Source organism: Neolamprologus brichardi, chromosome 4, assembly GCF_056152115.1.
Source record: "Neolamprologus brichardi isolate AB-2024 chromosome 4, ASM5615211v1, whole genome shotgun sequence".
NCBI classification, from domain to species: domain Eukaryota; kingdom Metazoa; phylum Chordata; class Actinopteri; order Cichliformes; family Cichlidae; genus Neolamprologus; species Neolamprologus brichardi.
The window spans coordinates 2,634,031-2,654,815 of NC_142107.1; the positions used below are offsets into that span (position 1 = coordinate 2,634,031).

A 20,785-nucleotide genomic window follows, 5' to 3' on the forward strand; every position below is an offset into this window, starting at 1 on the left:
TAGGCAATTCTTTGTACTAAAGAAATTTCGTTTTTGCAATGAACGTTTAAAAAAAAAAAAAGAAGCTAAAACTGGAGGGATTTTGCTTCAAAGCTTATAGGAGCATAGCAGATAGAAAATTGAAATGCATGATGTGTTTGCATAAAAGAAAAGTCCTTGGTTGTGTTTTAAATGAATTACTGTAAGCCAAGCCGTGGAATTTTAATCTATAAAGAGCTGGAGACTGAACTGGAATTAAATGAATTATGCAAAAAACACAGGAGCAAGCACATTTGGAAACATTTTAATAAGTAATAATAAAACAAAGTGACCCTTTTCATGAATAATCCAACCAATGGCACATGTGAAAGCAGCATCAAAAATGATAAACGTGGCGATAGGTAAAGAAAACACAAAGGTTGATGAGAATAAATGAAAACAAGAGAACAGAGGGAATAGATTTCAGTGTACGGAAAATATCAAAGGTGTGACAAATAAAACTGAATAACATGAATAAAAGTAAATGGGAACACAATAAGGGAAAAAAACAGAGAAAGTAATTTCAAAAGAGAAAAGAGTGATAAGCACCGCTGGTTTCAGGTTGCAGAAAAATAATTGATTAACAGTTGGAATCAATCAAATTAAAAACTGAAATCAAACTTACTGCACATGTAAGTACCAACATCAAGGTTTTGCAAAGATATAATACAGAGATAATAAAGTCCAGGATTGTATGCATGCTCTCATAGGACTGGTGTTTAACAGTGTTTTGCACAACCATTTCTGCAAAAGAAATGAACTTTAGCAACCTATATCAGTTGATGGTTGCATGCAGGAAGGTTATAATATCCCATAAAATAAGTAATGGCTCAGCCACCCCTACAACCCCCCCCCCCCCCCCCCCCCCAAAAAAAAAAAAAAATAGTCAGGATTGCCCACCCGCCAGATACAAGTGATCCAGTCAGAACACTGTGAACACTGTGCAGCGGTATTGAGGTCAGAGGGCGCTGCTGCTGTCAATAATCAGCGTGAGCGAGTGCTGAGATGGGATTAAAAAGTGGTGCATGTGTAAAGTAGGTTATACTGAATCGGTTGCGCATCGCCGCCTTGGCTTGCTCTACAAGTGTCAACACCAATCCTGTGACCTCATATTCACCAGTAAACCACGGCCTCAGCTCTTTGCCCTTTTTCACATGAGCTCATGCTTGTTATGATGCGGTTCACGCACAAGTCTGTTATTTATCATGGAGAACTATTACACACAAGTTTAAACCTATTTTTCTATCTCTCCCCTTCAGGGCTTAAACGGCTGCTCTTTACACTTTCTGTTTTCGAGACCAGTGAGGACATGTTTTTATAATAAAAGAAAAAACTTTTTGAATGAGCTGCTCCTGTGCTCTGTCACTCCTTATGCCTGCGATGATACAAGCTCAGTTTACTTGCTCTAATTAGTGCAGATGAGCCTTAGATTGCTCTACCTTTAAGGTTTTTAAAAAATCTAAATGGACGTATGGTGGCCCTGAAAGGTCAAATGCACTGCACCGTAGAATAATGCTGCAAAAGCACACAAAGCCTAAAGGAAGTGTGATTTGGGGAGACAATAATGTGACAGACCAGCTATTCTTTAAAGACACATATTCCACACAGCCTTTACTTCAGTGTCATGATGACATTAGGGTTGGATGTCTCTTAATCTTTTAAAATTCAATGACAAAAAGACCGAGGTGATGGTTTTTGGTAGCCCCACTAAGACCCCTAATGTGTATTTAGATTCCTTGGCCCAGTATGTTAAGCCAACTGTCAAAAACGTGGGAGTCAAAGTGGACTGTGATCTGAAGCTTGACAGTCAGATTGAGGCAGCTGCTAAAATAAAGCTAATTCTTTCACTGCAGCACTTTGAGACAGTGATCCACGTCTTTGCTAGCACTCGGCTGGATTATTGTAATGCACTTCATACAGGGGTCAGTGCTTCATACATTACTCATTTACAGAGGGTGCAAAATGCTGCAGCTCATCTTTAAACTGGCACTCGAAAGGTTGAGCAGATTTCTCCTATTTTAGCTTCACTTCACTGGCTGTCTATTCCTTTTAGGATTCATTTAAAAACTCTTTTATTTGCTTTTAAAGCCCCCCAGGGCCTAGCCCCATCTTATCCCTCTGAGCTGCTACAGCGTTATACTCCCACCCGCTCTCTCAAGTCAGCTGATCAGCTGCTGAATGTACCCAGGACTGAGCGTAAACTTGGAGGAGATCAAGCTTTTGTTGCTGCAGCTTCAAAACTGTGGAACGATCTCTTCAGGCCTCTTCCCTACCTGTTTTTAAATCACTCCTGAACCCACCTCTTTACCCTGGCCTTTGACACCCTGTGAGATGTTGGTGTTAGTTTTGGTTTTATTTTTGTTGTTTTAAGTAGATTCTATGCTGTTTTATCTTGTTTTTTTTTTTTTAATATAGGGCTGTTTTATTTTTTTATGTATTATGTGTTTTATTTATTTATTTTTGCTGTTTTCTTTTATTCTATTGTTTTTAATTTATTTTCTGTACAGCACTTTGGTCCTGTGCTGGGTATTTTAAAGTCCTTTATAAAGAAAATTGGATTTTTTTCTTCCTTACAATACACTCGGTTTCTTTTAAGTGCGTCTCAGTGTGATCTTTCACAGCTGTTCCGTCACGTATTGTGTAATTAAAAAGACATCAAAATATGTAATGAGATTTGTTTTTGTCTTCTTTTGAGTTTTATTTAAATTCTATTGTGTTTTGTGTGTTTTTTCAGAATTTTTGTATTTGCTGGTATTTTCTTAATTTGCAGCGTGTTTGACCTTTCAAGGCCACCGTATGGATGGGTAAAAAAAAAAACCCAAACCCCCAAATAAAAACATATTTAAAAAACACTGTATAATAATTGTTATGAAGGAAATTACCTTTTGTATCTTTTTACTTCCAGTGACTGACTCGCGTTTGGAGCCGGCCTCTTGTTGCCAGTCAATGAACTGAAGCTTCTGCACTTCAAGGTCGCTGCTTCTTAAATCTTACAGTTGGGTCTGTCAGTAGCTGCATTGCTGAGTGGGTTCTTGGAACATTTTTTAACTCTCCACATAAAATTCTGCAGATTTAACTTTATCCATCTATCTGTAACCACAAAACTAAACCATAGCTGCCAACCAAGGCCGGATATATTTCAGCCACTAGCAGACAGAGAGAGTTGACTGGAAGCCAAATGAATGTTAATATAGTCTCTTCCATATTTCTTTAATTCTGTCTTTTAAAATAACTCATATTAAAAATAATATTTTGGGATTTTTTTAGTGTAGAGGTGGTTCAAACTGTTTTGTTTTTTTTGTCTGGAATTTAAACATAGAAATACGTCCTGGACACAAAGTGTAAGTTCAGCATTTCAGTGGCATTTCAGACTGTGGTTTATTCCCGTCTAGACATTTTTGATTGGAATAGTTTGCCTGGAATAGTTACTCGGAGCTTTCTGTGTGGTGGGAACCAAACCTCCATAGATCCCAAAGATCACATGTACTGTACATCTGCGCTGTGTACATCCAAACTCGAGGCAGCCGAACACACACGGGAATTCAGAAGGATCATGAAAGAGCTGACCTGTCTGCTGAAGCCATAAATTTGACAACCTTTAAAACGCTGCCTGTGAAGTTTAACGCACTGCAAAGACACACACACACACACACACACACACTGAAGTATTGAGTCATAATGCTGCCCCAGAGCTACATTTCCGTTCCAAGCCTGTATGCTAAGTTAATTAGTAGTCTCGGTATTAAGTGTTAGCAGTGAGTATTAGCATACAGACAAGAAAAGTGTGGACTCTTGACACACTGACCTGTAAAAGAAATCAAAACTGTAGCTGCTCTGCGGTTCAGTCTGGGTCACTGTTATTGCCTTTAACTGAGGAGTGGCTTGTTAATACCTGCCCTGATAATATAACGAGGCCACAGGTAGACAAGCTTAGATGAATTAGCTGTACTCACAGCAAGGCAAGTGAAGAGCTGGTTACCAAATTATTTAACTTTGTGTGGAGAACAGGGATCACACCAACAAAATGGACATTAGTAATAATTAAACTTGTATAGAAAATTACAGAGGAATTGCACTCCTTACGTCTTTTGTTTATTTATGTAAATAATCAGTGTCTGACTTCTACTTTAACCACAGTGGGTTTTCTGGGAGAGCAGGCTGGTTACTCAACAATCTTTGTTTTACATCATGTAACTGGTGTGTATGTGCACTGTAAGAATGACTGCACTGTGCTTTTATTTATTACAAAAAGAGCTTTTAATTAAGTGGAAATAGGTTTATTAATAGGTTGTGTATAATTTATAAATAACAAAATACGTGATTGTCTGAATCACAATAAATGGTTTCGATAAGGTGATGATTTTATCACCTTTGCTTTCTGGAATTATTTAAAATATACAATAAGTGGACATCATAAGGGGCTGTCATTGCTGGCTGAGGAATTTAGAGTGGACATGAGTGATGGTGGTGTGGAGGTCTATCTAAGACTCTTTGGGCTTCTGTATGCAGATGATACGGTTTCATATTTTGAAGCTTTTCATGTTAAATTTCCGAGGAAGTTAAATAAAAAGTCTTTAAATTAAGAAACAAACCTGATCGCTCAACACAGTGTCAAGTCATTATTTATCCTAAAAGTTGGAAAGTTCCCATGATACAGCAGCCAACAGTAGGTAAATTAAAACTTTATTTCTATAGGACCTTTCAAGATAAACATCACAAGTGCAACAAAATACCAGAGCATGAAAAAAGAGAATAAAACAAAAACATTTATGAGAAATAAATAAGTATTATTTCTCATATTTTAACCTATTTTTAGTAAATTAGGTTATTTAAAAATAAAACAGAATAAACAAATCAAATCAAAATGTGGAATGAAAAACTGTGAAAAAAAATCATCATCATTAAATACAAATATAAAAAGTAGTAGAAGACCATTTAAAAGGTGGAATGGCATAAAGAAATCAACAAAAAAATCAAAATAAAATAAATACGGTTTGAAAAGCAATAAAAATAAAAAAACAAAAATTAATCAACACCACAGAAGCAGATGTGTAATCCAAGCAAATCAAGTCCCTGGTAAAATAAAATAACTACCAAATCACTAAGAATAACCAAAGGGCACTAAAAAAGAAACATCCAATACATGCACTGAATGTATGTGTAAAAAGTGTCTCAAAAGGGGGAAGATTTTAAAGAATATTAGAATATTACAGAGTCTTTGATCAGTCCTTCAGAGGCTCTAAAAGAGCTAACGTGGAGCAATGGAGGTGTGAAATGCATGGCTTCATAGACACATGAAAAGACCCTAAAATCAATCTTTAATGTCCTAAATGAAACAAACCCGTGTTTCCCCACCTGTAGAGTAAGATCCACACTTACATTACACAGCACAGAAGTGCAGTCTGTGGTAAAGAGGCCAGGTCTGTCCTCCTTCCCTTCTACACCCTATACATTTAAAGAGGCTTAGCCATTATCGTGTCCTCCTTTAGCAGCAGGTGCATGCATTGGTGCAACTGATCATTGCACAGGATGTGATCACCCCCATATTCAGACTATTTAAAAAAATCCTGAGAGTGCCCTTTACGGCACTCTCAGGATTTTTTTTAAATAGTCTGAATACTAAATCTATTCTTTAATAATCTTTAAATCCAATCTTTAATAACTATGAGTAACTATTAATATTGAAAATGTGTGAGCTCTTTATTTACAAATGAAGGACAGTGTAATCTATAATCTTTTAATACATGAAATCTCTGTCTGTCTGTGAGTTAACTCATCAGTAGCTGAGCAATCAAACCTGGCACACCAATACACCTCACCCCCCCTGGTTCTTATCTAGATATAATGTCATAGTGTTGCAGAGCAACCACCTACTAGAGACTAAAATGACCCATTTGTAGTTTTTGCGACTGTAAAAGTTTATAAAAGCCTCATATCAGTTTAATTTCACCACAATAACATCTGGTTTAGAAAGTATTGGACATACTTATTTTTAATCTACAAATGTACACACCAGGTTTATAGTATCCATATTAAATTACATCATTTGACACATTTGTGAAATAAAAAAAACCCTGTATAACTGCATATGTGCAAAAGTATTTGGATTTCAAACCACGTGAAACAGTCCAGACCACAAAAACCTGCTTTTTCCCAGCATTTTTGTGAGGTGCATGTTATTAATATGTTCAGGTAAACTATAAGGCCTATGTTTCTCAGGGTGAGTAAGTATAACAGTTTGCTAATAGCATTCAACAGGCCAAACAATACTGTAGCATTAGCATTAAATGACTAGTGTTATTAATAACAGGCATATGATAAAAGATGAAGGCGTTAGCGAGAGAATGAGCGAGCGCCACTGTTCGCATAAAATTCCATGAATTGTTGATTTGAGGTAATCCATACAAAAGAACATATTGTCAATATTTTAGCATGCCTCAAGACTTCATAAATCATGTTCTCATTTCTTATTGAGAGCTCTTCTGGTTCCTCTGTAAGAGCACAGGATGAAAGGCTGGTCTGCTGAGCCGGCTCTCAGTTTACATGTTAAATATACTTTTTCCCACTGCCATCAACCCTGTGAGGTTCATATTTGTGACTTCTTATGATGACTGAGACGACACCCTGATCTTCTGAGCTCAGTCAAAAACTGGTAACAACCGCACCTTTATTTCATGTTTAGGCTGATGTGACTCCACCGATAGGTTAAACTAGTAAACATACCTCCTTCACAACCCGACCACCTCAGAACTGCATCCTTGTTATTTATCTTATAAACGTTCAGCTTTATGTGTATTTGTGTAGCTTAAATGGTGCCATTTTGGCTCAGTTGTGTGAAGCTTGCACATTTTTCCCATGTCATGTTTGCTGTGATTAACAGAATCCTAGAAACATCTTTGAAATATTCCTGTAATAATCTACAGAAGGACCTGAACTGCTCTTAAACACATCTTGATGACTGCTTATGATCTGGATGTTGTGTTCACTGTCTTGTATTGTGTATAGTTGTATCTTTGTTACAATTTCTACTGCCCTCTTTTCCAGGTCTCTCTCTTTTTTCCTTTTTTTATGAAAAGATTTTCAATTAAATCAGACTTTTACTTGTTTTTGGATAAATATAGGAGTGTATGTCTGTGTGGTTAAATTTGCAGTAAATGCCTCTTGATTTTATGTTAAATTAGCAGAAATTAGACGATTATGTTTTGAGTCAGCGTTATGTGGTTGTGTTGTGTCTTTCTCTTATTTTATCCCGCTTCCAAGCAGTCTAATCTGGGATCCGACCTTTAGATCAACACTTTCCACACACAGCTCGTATGGAAAAGACAGAGAAAGTTTCGCTCTCCCTCAAACAGTAAATATTTATATGTTATATATATAAGTCTCTCAAGACTTACACATCTTGTGTTATGATTTATTCATGCAAGTTTCTTCTCATGTGAAAGTTTTCATGAGCAAATCTAAAGTATTAAATCCACTGTGGACGTTCTTTTCCAGATGAGTGAGGCTGAATTAATAAAGCGGACCATTTAAATGTTAATGGCTTAGAGAAGTGTCGATTAAGAATTGCAGTTTTTCCTGTCATTTTCCTCCCTTGGGATATTGGAATAATAATAAAAAAAGATATCAGGTAGCCACCCAGCGAGGCTCAGTTTAACATTTCCTCTTATTTCATCTCCACTCTGTAGAAAAAAATATTCAGAAGCATGAAGTCGAAGGTTGCTCATCTTGCTCTTCATCGAGTTCTAGATTATTTTTATGTTCATTAAAAAGAACGGGACTGGCAGGAGGGAGGTCTTTTGGGTTTTTTTTATTGGTGTTAATGAGTTCATTTACTGTTCAAGTGGACCTCCCACGCTGCTGCAGGTCTCTGAGAGTGAAGCTGCCAAACTCACGCTGTGAAGGTTTGGACCGAAACGGTTGTGTAGTTAACGCTGATTCCAGGAATACCTGTTAAACCAAACATGGCTACAGAAACTTAATGTGTAAACATGTTGTCATTTTCCAGGCTGCAAATGTGACATTATCAAATTCCCACTATAAAACTAATTTTGCTTAAATCTTCATGCATATATCATGTGTAATTAAAGGTAAATAGCCGAGTTTATTATGATACTTCTTGGTATCATAGAAGCATTATTGGAGAGTCTAGAAAGGCTGGATCTTTGACTTTGGGCCTGAACCTGAGTCAATAAGTGGTTTTAAACAACGTAAAGAAAAAAGCTGCTTATATAGAAATCATTTGTTGTTGTTTTTTCAAATTTCATACCTCTCATATTAGTTGCTTTTAATTGTATTTGAGCTGTTTGTATGGTTAAATTTCCTCAAGGTCGGGTTGCTCTTAGTTTACTGGTGTAGCTGCACAGACCCACATGTGAAAACAACGTCTCACATGGGCCTGAAACGCGACCGGCTGTCTTCTCACGACAAAGCTAAATGCAGGCATGCTGGGGTTTAGAGGGATAAGTGAGATAAAAGTCCTTCCAGATTGATCTTTGATTGATCTGTCCCAGCAGGCTGCACCGCCTCCATCCCATGGCAGGTAGGACAGCAGTGGGGCTGGGCCAATGGGAACACGGGCGCTGAGAATCGGGGACAGAGGCGGGGAGGGCGGGGAGCAGAAGATCCTGGATGGGTGGAGAAGTTTGGCTGACCTTCTCTGGTGACCATGTGACTGGAAAAAGGCTGATGTGGGGATTAGAATTAATAGTATAAAAGTGCAACACAGACAACACACGTCACTTACTCAAGGAGCAGAGAGAAGCAGCTCTGAGCAGCGACTGGGAAATCTGTGACTGCAGGTAAGCGCAAACTCTGCGGCTGCAACTTTATTGACTTTGTTTAGTGATGAAACTACCAGGGTGGCGCTACAATGTAACATATAATAAGGATAAAAGTAGCAGTAGAGATTGTACGTGGATAACTGACAGCTGGAAAGATAACAATGATAATTTAGTGTGATGATAATGTATCTGCTAAAATTGTAAACGATAAAAAAATAAAATCTACATCTATTCTGGGCTAACAGAGATGCACTGGATTTGCAAAACGTTCAATCAAAGCAAACAGATGGTCGTGAGCCTGCCGGGCAGCGTCTCTGCATCACCGTTCAGCTGAAAGATCAGGAGAGCCTCTGCATCCGCAGGCTGTCTGTATCTGCAGGTGGTGCATAACATCACAAGCCAGGGTGTTCTTCCACCTCTGTCAGAATGCCTTAACAGTGTTAGCAGTCAGAGGAAAGGGGGGCTCAGACAGGACACGGCTTAAGACGAGAGCAAAGGGAACAGGCAGGGATGTTTTGGTCAAGGCGTTTTCAAGAAGATGCAGTGAAGACAACGCCGTGATGTGATTTGACAATAACAGCCTCACTTATTCAGCCAAAACAACAACGAGAAAAAAAAGATTATCAAAGTTAAGGCAAACTTGTTTTCGAGTCTGGTTTCCAAACTGTCAGGTGGATGAAAGAGCAAATGGAAAAGTTGGAGGTCATGAATGAAGGTCTTCCCCTTATTGCACATGTCATTCTTGCTGTCCAAGAAGGGCAATTAGTCCACTGTGGATTACAGTGGGATTAGAGCTAATCTGTCTGTAAAGTTAATCTGTGTAATCTCCATGGATTGGCACTGAGCGCTGGAAGCAAACAGGATTAGCGCGAGGGCAGCAGGAGGCAATTCGAGGCTTTATCGATGTTTTTCTGCCTTCAGAGATCCGCAGTAGAAATGAACGCCAGCCCCCCAGCAGGAAGCGCCCTGGCCCCCGGTGGAGCCACAGGCCCCACTACGCCCAAGAAGGGGCCACCCAAGTTCAAGCAGAGGCAGACCCGCACATTCAAGAGCAAGGCCCCCAAGCCAGGCCAGAAGGGGTAAAACACAGTTTTTGTGATATTTAAATGTATAGATTAGGGAACAGATCAGGACTTTGGACGCTCACCTCTTTGTTTCCTCTTTCTCCAGCTTTGGTGATGATATCCCTGGCATGGAGGGTCTAGGCACAGACTTCACAGTGGTGTGCCCATGGGAAGCCTTCGGCGACATGGAGCTCAGCGACTTGGCCAAATACGGCATCATTTAAACCCGCTGCCTCCAGCCTTCCTCGCCTGCCTGCACCTCTCCTCTGTCTAATCCTTTCCACCTGGCCTTCTCTCCACCTCAGCTTGGCACGTCGTGATAAGGCTGCCAGCAAACCCCCTAATGCCCTCTCGTCTATCTACCTCTTGCTTTGCGCCACTAAGTGGACGGAAAGCGTAATGATGTTGTTATTTTTATATTATAATATGATACTGTTTACAGTATATATACTTGAAATGAAAAGACGAGAAAACCATCTCCACCTACCTTTTTCCTTTCCCCTTCATCCACCTAGCGTAGTCTCCTCCTGACTCCTCCCCCCTCCTCATGTGGACTTCCCTGCCTCCCTGTGCCACTCCCGACCCACGGCAATGGATGCAAGCAAAACACTAGTCAACGCTAGCTTGTATTTGCTTCTAGCTGCCTGTTGAAATGTAAATAATTTGTTCTAAGCGTTAAACCTTTTTACCTTATCTTCCATCTTCCTTTTGTACTTCCTCCCTCTTTTGTTTTGCATTGTATTTTCTACTTCTTCTGCACAAGGTTGTTGTAAACACCAAGGGATGCAGTGTGGGTGTGCAACATGCTGTAATGGTGAAAAACTACAATGCTCTTTCACGCGATCATTGAGGAGGAATTCCTTTTTTGTCCTGCTTTCCATCTCTTTCTCTCCTTGCTGCTACCTGCACTTCCCTCCTTAGAGAAGTTAAAGGCACATACGTTTTGTGTTTGCAAACACAATGTTACGGAAGATGTGTTGTGAACTGTCCTAATAGCTGAAATAAAAATCAGTTTATTTTCATTACTTTTACTACCCTCGTCTTTTTTTCTGAAAGACATAAACAGAGTAACATGGCATTTTTTTAAAACCAGTAAAAGAAAAATAATATCAAATCACTATTAAATCATAGACTGTACATAAATGATGGACCTGGCAGCATGACATCACGCACTGTTTTGAGAACTACTGCGATACAGCCTCGATCTAACCACTTTGACTGCAACCTAAAGTGTATCAACAATTTATAACATGAATGACATGTTGTATAAAACAAGGTTTTAAACAAGCATTCATTGAAGAGATCAATTGAGGAGTGGGATTTTTTTCTCTTTTGTACTTGATAATCAGGCTTCTTTTTTATCAGCCGATAACAAAGAAGGCTACATCAATTTAAAACACTACAAAAGAAGGACGTAAAAAATGAGACATCCTGCTTTGAAGCCTCGAGATGAACATTTCTTTGTCACTATAATGGTTGCAAAAACACTGTGGTAAACAGGAAAGGTGGATCTGACTATAAACACCATGCACCCATTGGCTGATGATTTCTGATTGACAGGTCAATGATATGTCTTCCTGCTAAACGGTGTAAAGCGGTTACGTTGGTCCCTCACTATAACGCAGTTCACCGTTCGCGGCCTTGCTGTTTCACTTTTTTTTGTGCAATTTTGCATGCTTTTTTTTGGTTTTTTGGGGAAGTGCATTGTGTTCTGCGTTGTGATTGGCTGTAGACCACTGTCAATCAATCTCCTCCGTGCTGTGTCTCCTGTACAGTACAGAATGAGTTCAGCTTATCAAATTTACATAAATCTTCGATCGCTAGCAGTGTGACTCTGAAGTGCTGTACTGTATGTTTGTGAGGTTTCTCCCCAACAAACACAACAATGTCGATTAAACATTTTGCACCATCAAAGGCTAATGTGGGGCCTTTGGTTTCATTCTATAATGCTGGAGTTATTTTTCTACAAAGGTTTGAACTTTGAGAGTTTAAACAAGAGAGAAAAATGTGAAAATGTTGATGCTTGTCGGGTTATTTTTCGAACGTAACTCCCGCGATAAACGAGGGACCACTGTAGTACTTAAATTTTGTTATGTATAGACATCAAACCTTATCAAACACTGTCGATCACATCATTTTACAACAGTAACTAGAGTACACTGCTGGTATACGGTTTGAATCAGACCTATCTGATAGATTCCTGTTTGCTCATGTAAACATGGAGTCAGGGTTCTGTGCTGGCACCTCTTTTTTTTAACATTATACATGCTTTGTTTAAACAATATAATTAGGAAATGCTGCTTACATTTTTATTGCTATCCAGATGACACAAATTAATTAGTCAAACTACAGGAATGTCTTAAAGATACAAAGGCCTGGATTACCTCGAAATCCCTGCTTCTAAATTCTGACAAAACTGAGGTTATTCTACTCTGCCCTAAAAATTTAATGATGTCTAACCAGATACTTACTCTGGATGGTATTACCTCAGCCTCCAGTAATGCTGTGAGGAATCTTGGAGTCATTTTTAATCAGGATATGCCCAACAATGTGCATATAAACAGGTATGTAGGACTGTGTTCTTTTATCTGTGCAGTATCTCTAAGATTAGAAACATCTTGGCTCAGAGTGATGCTGAAAAGCTAGTCCACCCATTTCTTCTACTTTTTGTTTCCTTATTTTCAGGCTGTTCTAAAAGCTCGCTAAACACCCTCTAGTTGATCCAGAATATTGAAGTACTGATGCATTAGTTTGTGTTTGTTCTTGCCTCTCTGTGCTCTCCTTCTTCATCCCTTTTCTTCAATGTAACTGGTTGAAGCAGATGGCTGCCCCTCCCCCTCCCTGAGCCTGAGTTTTAATCCTGTTTAAAGGGAGTTCTTCCTTCTCGCTGTCTCCAAGTGCTTGCCCATATGGATCTTCTGTAGGATCTTAACCTTACAACGTAAAGCACCCCAATGCAACTGTTGCTTTGAGTTGCTGCTATATAAATAATTAAATAAATAAAATAAGTTAAAGAAAAATAAAATGAAGAAATTAGATCCCCTTAAACACTTGATGTCCCATAGAGCAACTGATATGCTAAACATTATACAGTATACAAAATACATTGTGTAACTAATGACACTTCTTTGCAGGCTATTAAAAAGACTTCATGATGTTTTGCTTAGAGACAGCAAGTCCCAATTTAAATGCAAATATTTGTGCTCTCACATGAAAAATGGAGATTTTATTTGTGTTGAGGTTTCTATTTGCTCATTAGCACAGCTAGGAAGATTTTTGAATCTGGTGTTACAGTCGTATCAAAGTCTGCAGATTACAAAAAACTGGGGCACGAATCCACCAGCCATCACAAAATTTCACTGTATTTAGATTTAAAAAAACAAAAACAAAATGAAACATTAAAAAAAAGAGAAACTAATCAAAATAAATTAAAATTATCTACACTAAAAGACTTTAGTGTTAGGCTTTGGTGAATATGTTTATTGAGACTGGTATGACCACATGACAGTCAGCTCTTTCACAGTGTGACTGACTGTTTGTGTTGTACTCCAAACGTCTTCAAACTTGCTCCTGGCAAACATTAGAAATCAAAATGTTACACCCAACAGACTCTAAAGTGAAACTCGCAAACCCGAGAGTGAAAAAACCAACCGAAACACAACTGTGCTCAAAACAAACACTGTTGAGGATGTTGTGTAGAGTCTCAATGTAAACCTTGACAAGGTCTCGGTATAAGGAAACCATCAGGTCGCTAAACTTGGATTCGGATTCCTTGGTCTAATAAAACTGGTTTCCATCCAATGCGAGAGACTTTAATCAGTTGGTGGAGCACCTAAAATACAAGTTTACCTTCTCAATGCAGCAAGAAAGGCCCCAAAAAGTCTTAAAGACACACTTTCTGTCAGCATCCTTCAACACTGTCGCTCTTCCCAGACAGCGGGGTTGCCGAGTGTCTAATATGCACACAGACACTCCATGTACAACATATTGGTGCCTTTGAAACATTTATTCGAAGGAGACGTTTACATTGGCCAACATCCGTGTGCACACACCCTGCTCCTGCAACAAACCAGTTTACAAATGGAAAAAGTCCCTCTGGGCTTTAGAGCAAAGTTTAGTTGAAGAGTGACTTAAGCTTCAGCTGAACACACCCTTAAACAATGTGCGTGTGCAGGCATGAGTGGAGGTGTTACGTATGGGCTTGCAACGGTGAAAAGCGTTCTCTGTTCCTGATGCAACCCTACCTGTGGCGAACTCGCCAATTTCAAGTGTTATGGCTGTGATTTACTAGTAACCAAGGAGACTGCTGCTCCTGTTCTGTATCCAGGTGATGGCGGGATGAGTCAGGCGGGCTCGCCCTAACGCCCTTGATTCTTACTTCTGCTGAGCTGTGACCCTGCACCTCAGGTGAAACACATGACCACATTATCAACAAACGGGATGCAAATTCTTATGGGAAATGAGATTCATAAATCTGGGAGGTGTGACTTCTCATCGCTTCCAGGTGTGCGGGAGCCCCACCTTAATCACAGGGAGGGACGCAGCGAAGCACAGCAGACGGGAGGGATCTAAAAGCCAAGAATTTGTGGAGGTACAGGTTTCCAACCTTCTAAGCAAGTTGAAAACAATCCTCTCTAGTGGTGCTTTTGGACCTCGTCCTTTTTTTCCCCTTCTCCCTTGTGCTCATTTCTCTTGCTGGCAGAGAAATGAGCACATCATCAAGATAAGAGGTGCAGAACATCAACAAGAGTTTACCGCAGCTTGAACGTCAGACTGAGACTTGTTGAGTGTAATTCGGAGGAGGTGGAACTGCTTATACTTGCATCCCAGAGGATAAAAGGTAAGTGCATTCGATAAAGGTTGGGTCAGGCTTGTGAATCTATTTATATTTTGATTTGATGTGTAATAATAGACATCAAAATAATGTTTGGAATTGCTAAAAACCTCTCTAACCCCCCTGTGAGCAAGTGATGGGGCAAGGTTGAGGACCCGAGGCCTTTTATCCTGTGCTAAAACTGCAGAAAAGGTCATATTTAAATCTCTGGTGCTGGAACAAAGACTCCACTGTGTAATGCGGGAAGTGCTCCTCAGCTATCACAAGTGACTATCTGACTGTCTCTCACCTCTAATCTTAACTGGTTATAACCGGCAATCGTGTTGTGTGACGGCGCTCGCTACGTCTCCTTTTCTGTCCCGGCCTCGCCTCTATGTTGCAGCTGGTTTTTCCTCCAAGCTTTGCAACGGCTCATTCATTTCCCTGCTTTGTTCTGGCATGTTTATACACTCCCTTCTCCTCCTGTGCTCTTCACACGAGCTACTGTCAAACCTCTTCTTCCTTTTGTCTCTTCCATGCTGTGACCTCTGTCATATTAGCTTCCATTTCGCCATGCTTGATTTGCAGACTTTTAATGCGTTTCGGACAAACTTCTCCCGACTGACAGTTTTGCAGTCAAACATGCGTGAAATGTATTTTACTCTTTTTTGTTTCAGGATTAAAGACCTGCCACATCAAAGGACGGTTAAACAAAGGAGGACCGAATCCTCGTGTGGATTACTATAATGAATATGGCCCTTTCATCCAAGAACCTGAAATCCCTTTCTCCCCTCCTGTTCCTCTTTTATGCCCCTCTCACCTGTCTGTGCCAGTCAGCCAACAGCACCTCAACCACCACCACAACCGTTTCCTCAAATGTTACATCCCTGATCGGAGTCCGAGGCTGTGGCAACGGGCTGCATCCCATGTACAGGTATCTGTGTGACCGCCGGGAAGCATGGGGGATTGTGCTGGAGACCCTGGCCACTGCGGGCTTCCTGCTAAGTATAGGGCTCCTCTTAACCCTGCTGATCTGGTCCCTGTGTGTCTGCATCTCATCCCGCCATTATCGAAAAACCAACATCGGAGGCATGGTGGCCTCCATGTCCCTGTTCCTGTTGGCCACGGCGGGGATCTTCGGCATCACCTTCTCTTTCATCATCAGTCTCACCCCGCAGACGTGCCCCACTAGGCTGTTCCTCTTTGGCGTGCTCTTCTCGCTGGCATTCTCCTGCCTGCTGGCTCGCTGCCTTGCTCTGTTGGGCTTTGCAGCAGCTCGAGGCTGGGGAGAGCCCGCTGTGGCTCTGGGGCTCTTCACTGTGCAAGTTATCATTGCCACAGAGTGGCTGATCATCGTGTTGGTCCGCGATAACAAGCGCTGCGAGTACAGCCAGGGGGAATTCGTCATGCTACTGATCTACGTCCTGTGCTTACTGGCTATCAGCTTGATTCTTTCCCTGCACCTCCTGTGCCGCAATTATTGCACTTACAGCTACAGCTACACAGGACCCATCAACCAGCAAGGGAAGCTGCACAGTGGGCTGGTCTTCGTCACACTGCTTCTCTCTGCCTGCATCTGGGTGGTGTGGATCACTATGTTCACCAGGGGGAACCCCGAGCTGGGCCGTCAGCCAAATTGGGACGACCCAGTAATTAGCATTGCCTTGGTAGCAAATGGCTGGGTGTTACTGATTGGGCATGGGTTGTCCCAGGTCGCCTTCTTCTGCAATGGGAAGGTGAAGTCCAAGGATCTCCCTTTGAGCTTTGCAGGATGGACCAGCCCCAATGCTGATATGCCAGGACTAGGAAGCCAGAAGGAGGGGAAAGACAACGGAAGTTTTGAGAATGACTTGGAGAACAAGAGAGGTGAGATGCGGTTGTGTTGATTAAAAAAAAGTGTGACTTACAGTTAGATGATTAGGGACATAAAGATAATATGATTATTGAAATTATCTTTTGAAATTGACTATTTAAATCCTCACCACATTCCTAACTGCACCTGGTTGACTAGCAATCCAAGAGATATTTCATTTTCTTTGACAAAGACCAAAAAATACCAGTAAATATTCACATATGTACAATAGAGCTGGTAAACTAGAATTTTCACATTTAAGGATTTATATTAAGTGACGTGTACGGAAGAATTCAGGATCGACCTGACAGTTTAAAGGATGCTCATCAGTACAAGCCTTTTATTCTCAGGACTTTATAGGATGTGATGATTATTTAATAAAAGACCACCTGGGATCCACTCTAATCGGCAATGATTATTTCTTTTTAATCAATTTAATGCCCCACTTTTTTTGCACGAGTCACTCCTCATCAGGCTTCCTCTGATCCAAACACAAAGGGCCACGAAGCAGGAGCTACTCATTCAAAATCAATTGCACCAGTTAGCATTACTCATTACTTAGTGTTAGGTGTAAGTACTTCATTATGTCTCCTTAAGTAACGTGATGTGTCCTAATCAAAATCTCACTGGTTCCTTATTACTTCCTCATTAGTTTACTACGAGTCCTTAGATTAGGAGCCAAATCTACATCATCTAACTAAAGTTTGCGTGCACCACAGATCCATAAAGGATGTTGTTTCATTCTCATTTTAAAGGCGCAAAACCAGGAAAAAAACAGAATAGACTAACTATGATCAATAAGGACACATTAGGCAAATGGCTTTCCTCAAACATGAGGTAAAAATGAACCCAACCTTAGAAAATGACTCCTGCTATCTGTCAGCTCTCACTGCGCGCCTTTACGATGAACTGACTGTGTAACGCGTCTCCCTTCAGGCCGGAGAGCTGAGCAATCGCTGCGATCGCCCTACGAGTCGGGATTCTCCATGACGGTGAGTGCTGACGGATAAACCATCCGACTCCTGTTAGTCCAACATTCAACAGTGTGACCTTTTAACTACGTGACTGAGCTATATTGTAGGATTAATTGGACTTAATCGAGGGTATTAATTGCAGCGACGTTTTGTGTTTCAGGAAATCGACACCGACAAAGATTACACCATTCCTCGCCCTCAGACCACCAACTACAATGAACCCTACGATGAATATTATGGACCTGAATAAAACCTTATCTGAATAAGGCCTTACACACACGCGCGTGTACTCAAAAGCTGAAGGTAGCCCACCTCATGGCCTAATTTGTACTTTAATGTGCAAAATGTAAATATTTTTAGTATTATAAGAAATGGTGTTTTAAGTGTGTTAGTAGGATTTAAAATCATATGTCGCCCCCAAAGAGAGCAGGCTCAGCAGCATGACTCATCTGCTTGAGTTTCATCATCGAGGCTGGACGGGTTCAGATAGTCCAGCTTTGTTCTGGCAAATCCACGGGATGAATTCTCAACAGTGGGGCGTCTCAGTCACGGTGTGTGTGTTGCTACTCGGAGATGGCAGATAATAGCCCCGAGGTGACAGGAGGCGTGAAAGTGTCGCTCTGAAGGTGCCAAACTGCTGAGCGGAGACATCCACGAAGGAACGAGAAGACAACTGAGAGGAACGAGAAGAGAGAACGAGGTGAGAAAGGAAAGGAAGGTTGGATCAGACGAAATGAGACAAGACAGGAGGAGATAGGACAGGAGATCCGTCAGCGCTGTGGGAGGGCTCGTGCCATCACTGATCAGCATCTTCATATTCAAAGTTACGTCACAGTTACACGTTTCTGCAAAACAACTGGAGTGATGTAGAAATATACAACATAGGCATCTTTTTTACATAACACTTTAGAATACGGCCTGAGGCCAAGTGCGTAATTCCTCTGCGATTAAACGGAATGTCAATACTTTATTATAATGTAATTATATTTACCTACAAATACTTAAAGGTAGACATACATGAATAATGGGGTAACAGATCCGTTTTTACAGAAAACAAAGAAAAACTTATACCGCAAGTAAAACTAAGTAGTCTGTAAGTAATTTTAGTAAATTTAAGTAGTGCATAAGGCATTATGAGTAGTGCACAGATTCTGCAAATTTGATGGTATTTGCTTTTTCTTGTAAGGCAGAACAGTCCTCAACACATTTATATTGGTAAAAGAAAAGCACAGCTGAATAACAGAACATCCATCCTGCAAATCAACATAATGAATATTAAATAAACAGGCAAGAAAAGCAAGATTAATCCACTCCATAATACAGCCTGTGCTGAAAACTACAGTGTGTTTGTGACATATGATTTTTGTTATTTTCTGTAAAAACCCAACTTGTTCTCACCTTATTCTAGTGTGCCTACCTCTAAGTATGTGTAACTAAATGTAATTACATTGTAACTTTAACAAATGCACTAAAAGTCCATTCAATTACAGGAGAATTACGCTCAGTCACATATTATAAAGTGTAACCTTTATTTTACAAATGCTTGCATAATGTGCTCAATAAAAAAGACTTCTACATAAAGGATTTCGTTCTGTCAAAGCTCAGTTTTTTTATGTCCACTTAATAATTTGAATGCCTCCTTGCAGTAAACAAACACTTGTGTACAGGGAGCAGCCACCAGGGGGCAACGTCGTAACAAGTCATAGTAGATGACTAGGTAGATGTAAAACCTTTTTAGTAGCAGCTATCATAGTCACGGTTTCATTTACAAGAGGCAGAATGTGCAATAAGAAATTCATCCCTGTGTAATACACGGGAGAGAAGATGACTCAGTGTGCCATTTGTTTTTTTGCCCCCTCCCTTCCTCCCTCTGATGGCCTGTAGTGATTTGCCATCCACAAAAGGTCAGTCCCCCACTTCAAAAGATGCAATCTCTCACACACCTCCTCCTCTGTCAGGCTTCTGCCTATTCTTCCAATTAGCCCAACTTCAATTACTCAGCGAGAACATGCCATCAAATTGGCAATTGGCCTCTTGTGCATTAGTGCAATTAGCAGGGATATGAGGTTTCCTGCCACATCCAACCCATTTACGGCCATTAACTCTAGATGCAATTAAAGATTGTTCCAGTTTGTTTCCCCCTTGGCAGTGATGAGCAAGTTTGGAGGTGGTGGAAGAGCTTATCACACAGTAAATTTGGTCTGGAGGAGTAAAAACAAAAAGAAAATAAAACAAAAGTCAAGAGTTAACTGCAACGCAGCACCGCTGAGCTGCGTTAAACGGTGGGCATGTGGCGCCTCCATCAATCATCCGGCTCACACTCACAGAGGAGGCCACGTTTGTGGACTGTCTGAGCAGGGATTTTTTGGAAGCTTGTTATCTAAATATTGCAGCATTCAGTTGACTCCCCAACTTCTCATGTCTAATGAGAAACTCCGTTATCTCTGCTTGGTATAGGGTTTTGTTCTATTTAAAGCAAGCTCGCTCCTGATTGGATAACTTCACTTTAGACAAACACTGCAAAGAAAATGATAAGACTGACACAATCATGGGAAGGAAATAACATAATGGCTGCCAGCTCAACAAATCCAGAACCCTATCTGAGAATGTGCTCTATCACCTCCTGATAACCGTGAGGTAAGAGGTTCACTGCATCAAGAAGAAACGGGAGTCAGTGAGTGCCTTCAATTTCTGAGGATCTTTCAAAGTGTTTCTTTAGACAATGCCGGCCTTCTTCACTCATTCTCAGTTCAGTCCTTTTAAAAAACAGAATTTGTTTAGTTGAACCTATGAAAAATAGATAACATAGATAACAGTGTCCTTAAAAAATGGACAAGTGGAGGACCAAAGAAGTGGCAAGGCTTGTAAAAATATATACGCCAGATGAGTAGCATGTGAAAGTCAGGTCCTTTAGACATGAATAAAGATCCAGACATGACACAGGACATCTAGCCCTTCAGTTGATCAGTCTGCTGTTTGTGAAACGAGGGAGAAAAGGCTGAGGTCACCAAAATACACAAGAACCTGACTGGAAATCAGCAGCAACTGGTCTGATGGAGTGATGGATCCAAATTTGACATTACTGGTCCAAATTGTTAATATGCAGAGAGGTCATCAGGACAAATGTATAACAGAGAGTGTCTACAGCCGGCCGTGGCTCTGACATGGTTGGGCTGCATTTCAGCCAGCGGTGTCGGAGCTCATCAAAGCTGAAGGAAACTGTGGATGCAGAAAAGTGCCACGAGATTTAGATCAAAATGTCTGATTGGCAACGGCTTCATTTT

General features: G+C 40.5%; 2 protein-coding genes across 3 annotated transcripts; both read left to right on the forward strand.

The window, feature by feature from the left end:
* The first annotated feature begins 8,740 nt into the window (after window positions 1-8,740).
* On the forward strand, window positions 8,741-10,887 carry pde6hb (phosphodiesterase 6H, cGMP-specific, cone, gamma, paralog b). The gene is made up of 3 exons (XM_087840239.1): window positions 8,741-8,816; window positions 9,720-9,877; window positions 9,969-10,887. The coding sequence occupies exons 2-3, from the start codon at window positions 9,735-9,737 to the stop codon at window positions 10,084-10,086; spliced, it is 261 nt and encodes an 86-aa protein (XP_087696365.1). The 5' UTR covers window positions 8,741-8,816; window positions 9,720-9,734; the 3' UTR covers window positions 10,087-10,887.
* A 3,284-nt stretch (window positions 10,888-14,171) lies between these two features.
* LOC102791815 (retinoic acid-induced protein 3) lies at window positions 14,172-19,085 on the forward strand. 2 transcript variants are annotated; one of them, XM_006797915.3, is made up of 5 exons: window positions 14,172-14,269; window positions 14,367-14,702; window positions 15,353-16,541; window positions 17,464-17,519; window positions 17,662-19,085. In XM_006797915.3, exons 3-5 carry the CDS (start codon window positions 15,422-15,424, stop codon window positions 17,749-17,751), a joined length of 1,266 nt encoding a protein of 421 aa, XP_006797978.2. In that variant the 5' UTR covers window positions 14,172-14,269; window positions 14,367-14,702; window positions 15,353-15,421; the 3' UTR covers window positions 17,752-19,085. The 2 variants fall into 2 exon arrangements, with proteins under 2 accessions (XP_006797978.2, XP_006797980.2); XM_006797917.3 differs by having other exon boundaries at window positions 14,367-14,453.
* The last annotated feature ends 1,700 nt before the right edge of the window (window positions 19,086-20,785 follow it).

Excerpts from the sequence above, each read along its gene's own strand:
- pde6hb (XM_087840239.1), top strand. The coding sequence starts at position 9,735 with ATGAACGCCAGCCCCCCAGCAGGAAGCGCCCTGGCCCCCGGTGGAGCC. Across the intron at positions 9,878-9,968 it reads CCCAAGCCAGGCCAGAAGGG|CTTTGGTGATGATATCCCTG; the intron begins GTAAAACACAGT and ends CTCTTTCTCCAG.
- LOC102791815 (XM_006797915.3), top strand. The coding sequence starts at position 15,422 with ATGAATATGGCCCTTTCATCCAAGAACCTGAAATCCCTTTCTCCCCTC. Across the intron at positions 16,542-17,463 it reads TGACTTGGAGAACAAGAGAG|GCCGGAGAGCTGAGCAATCG; the intron begins GTGAGATGCGGT and ends GTCTCCCTTCAG. Across the intron at positions 17,520-17,661 it reads AGTCGGGATTCTCCATGACG|GAAATCGACACCGACAAAGA; the intron begins GTGAGTGCTGAC and ends TTTGTGTTTCAG.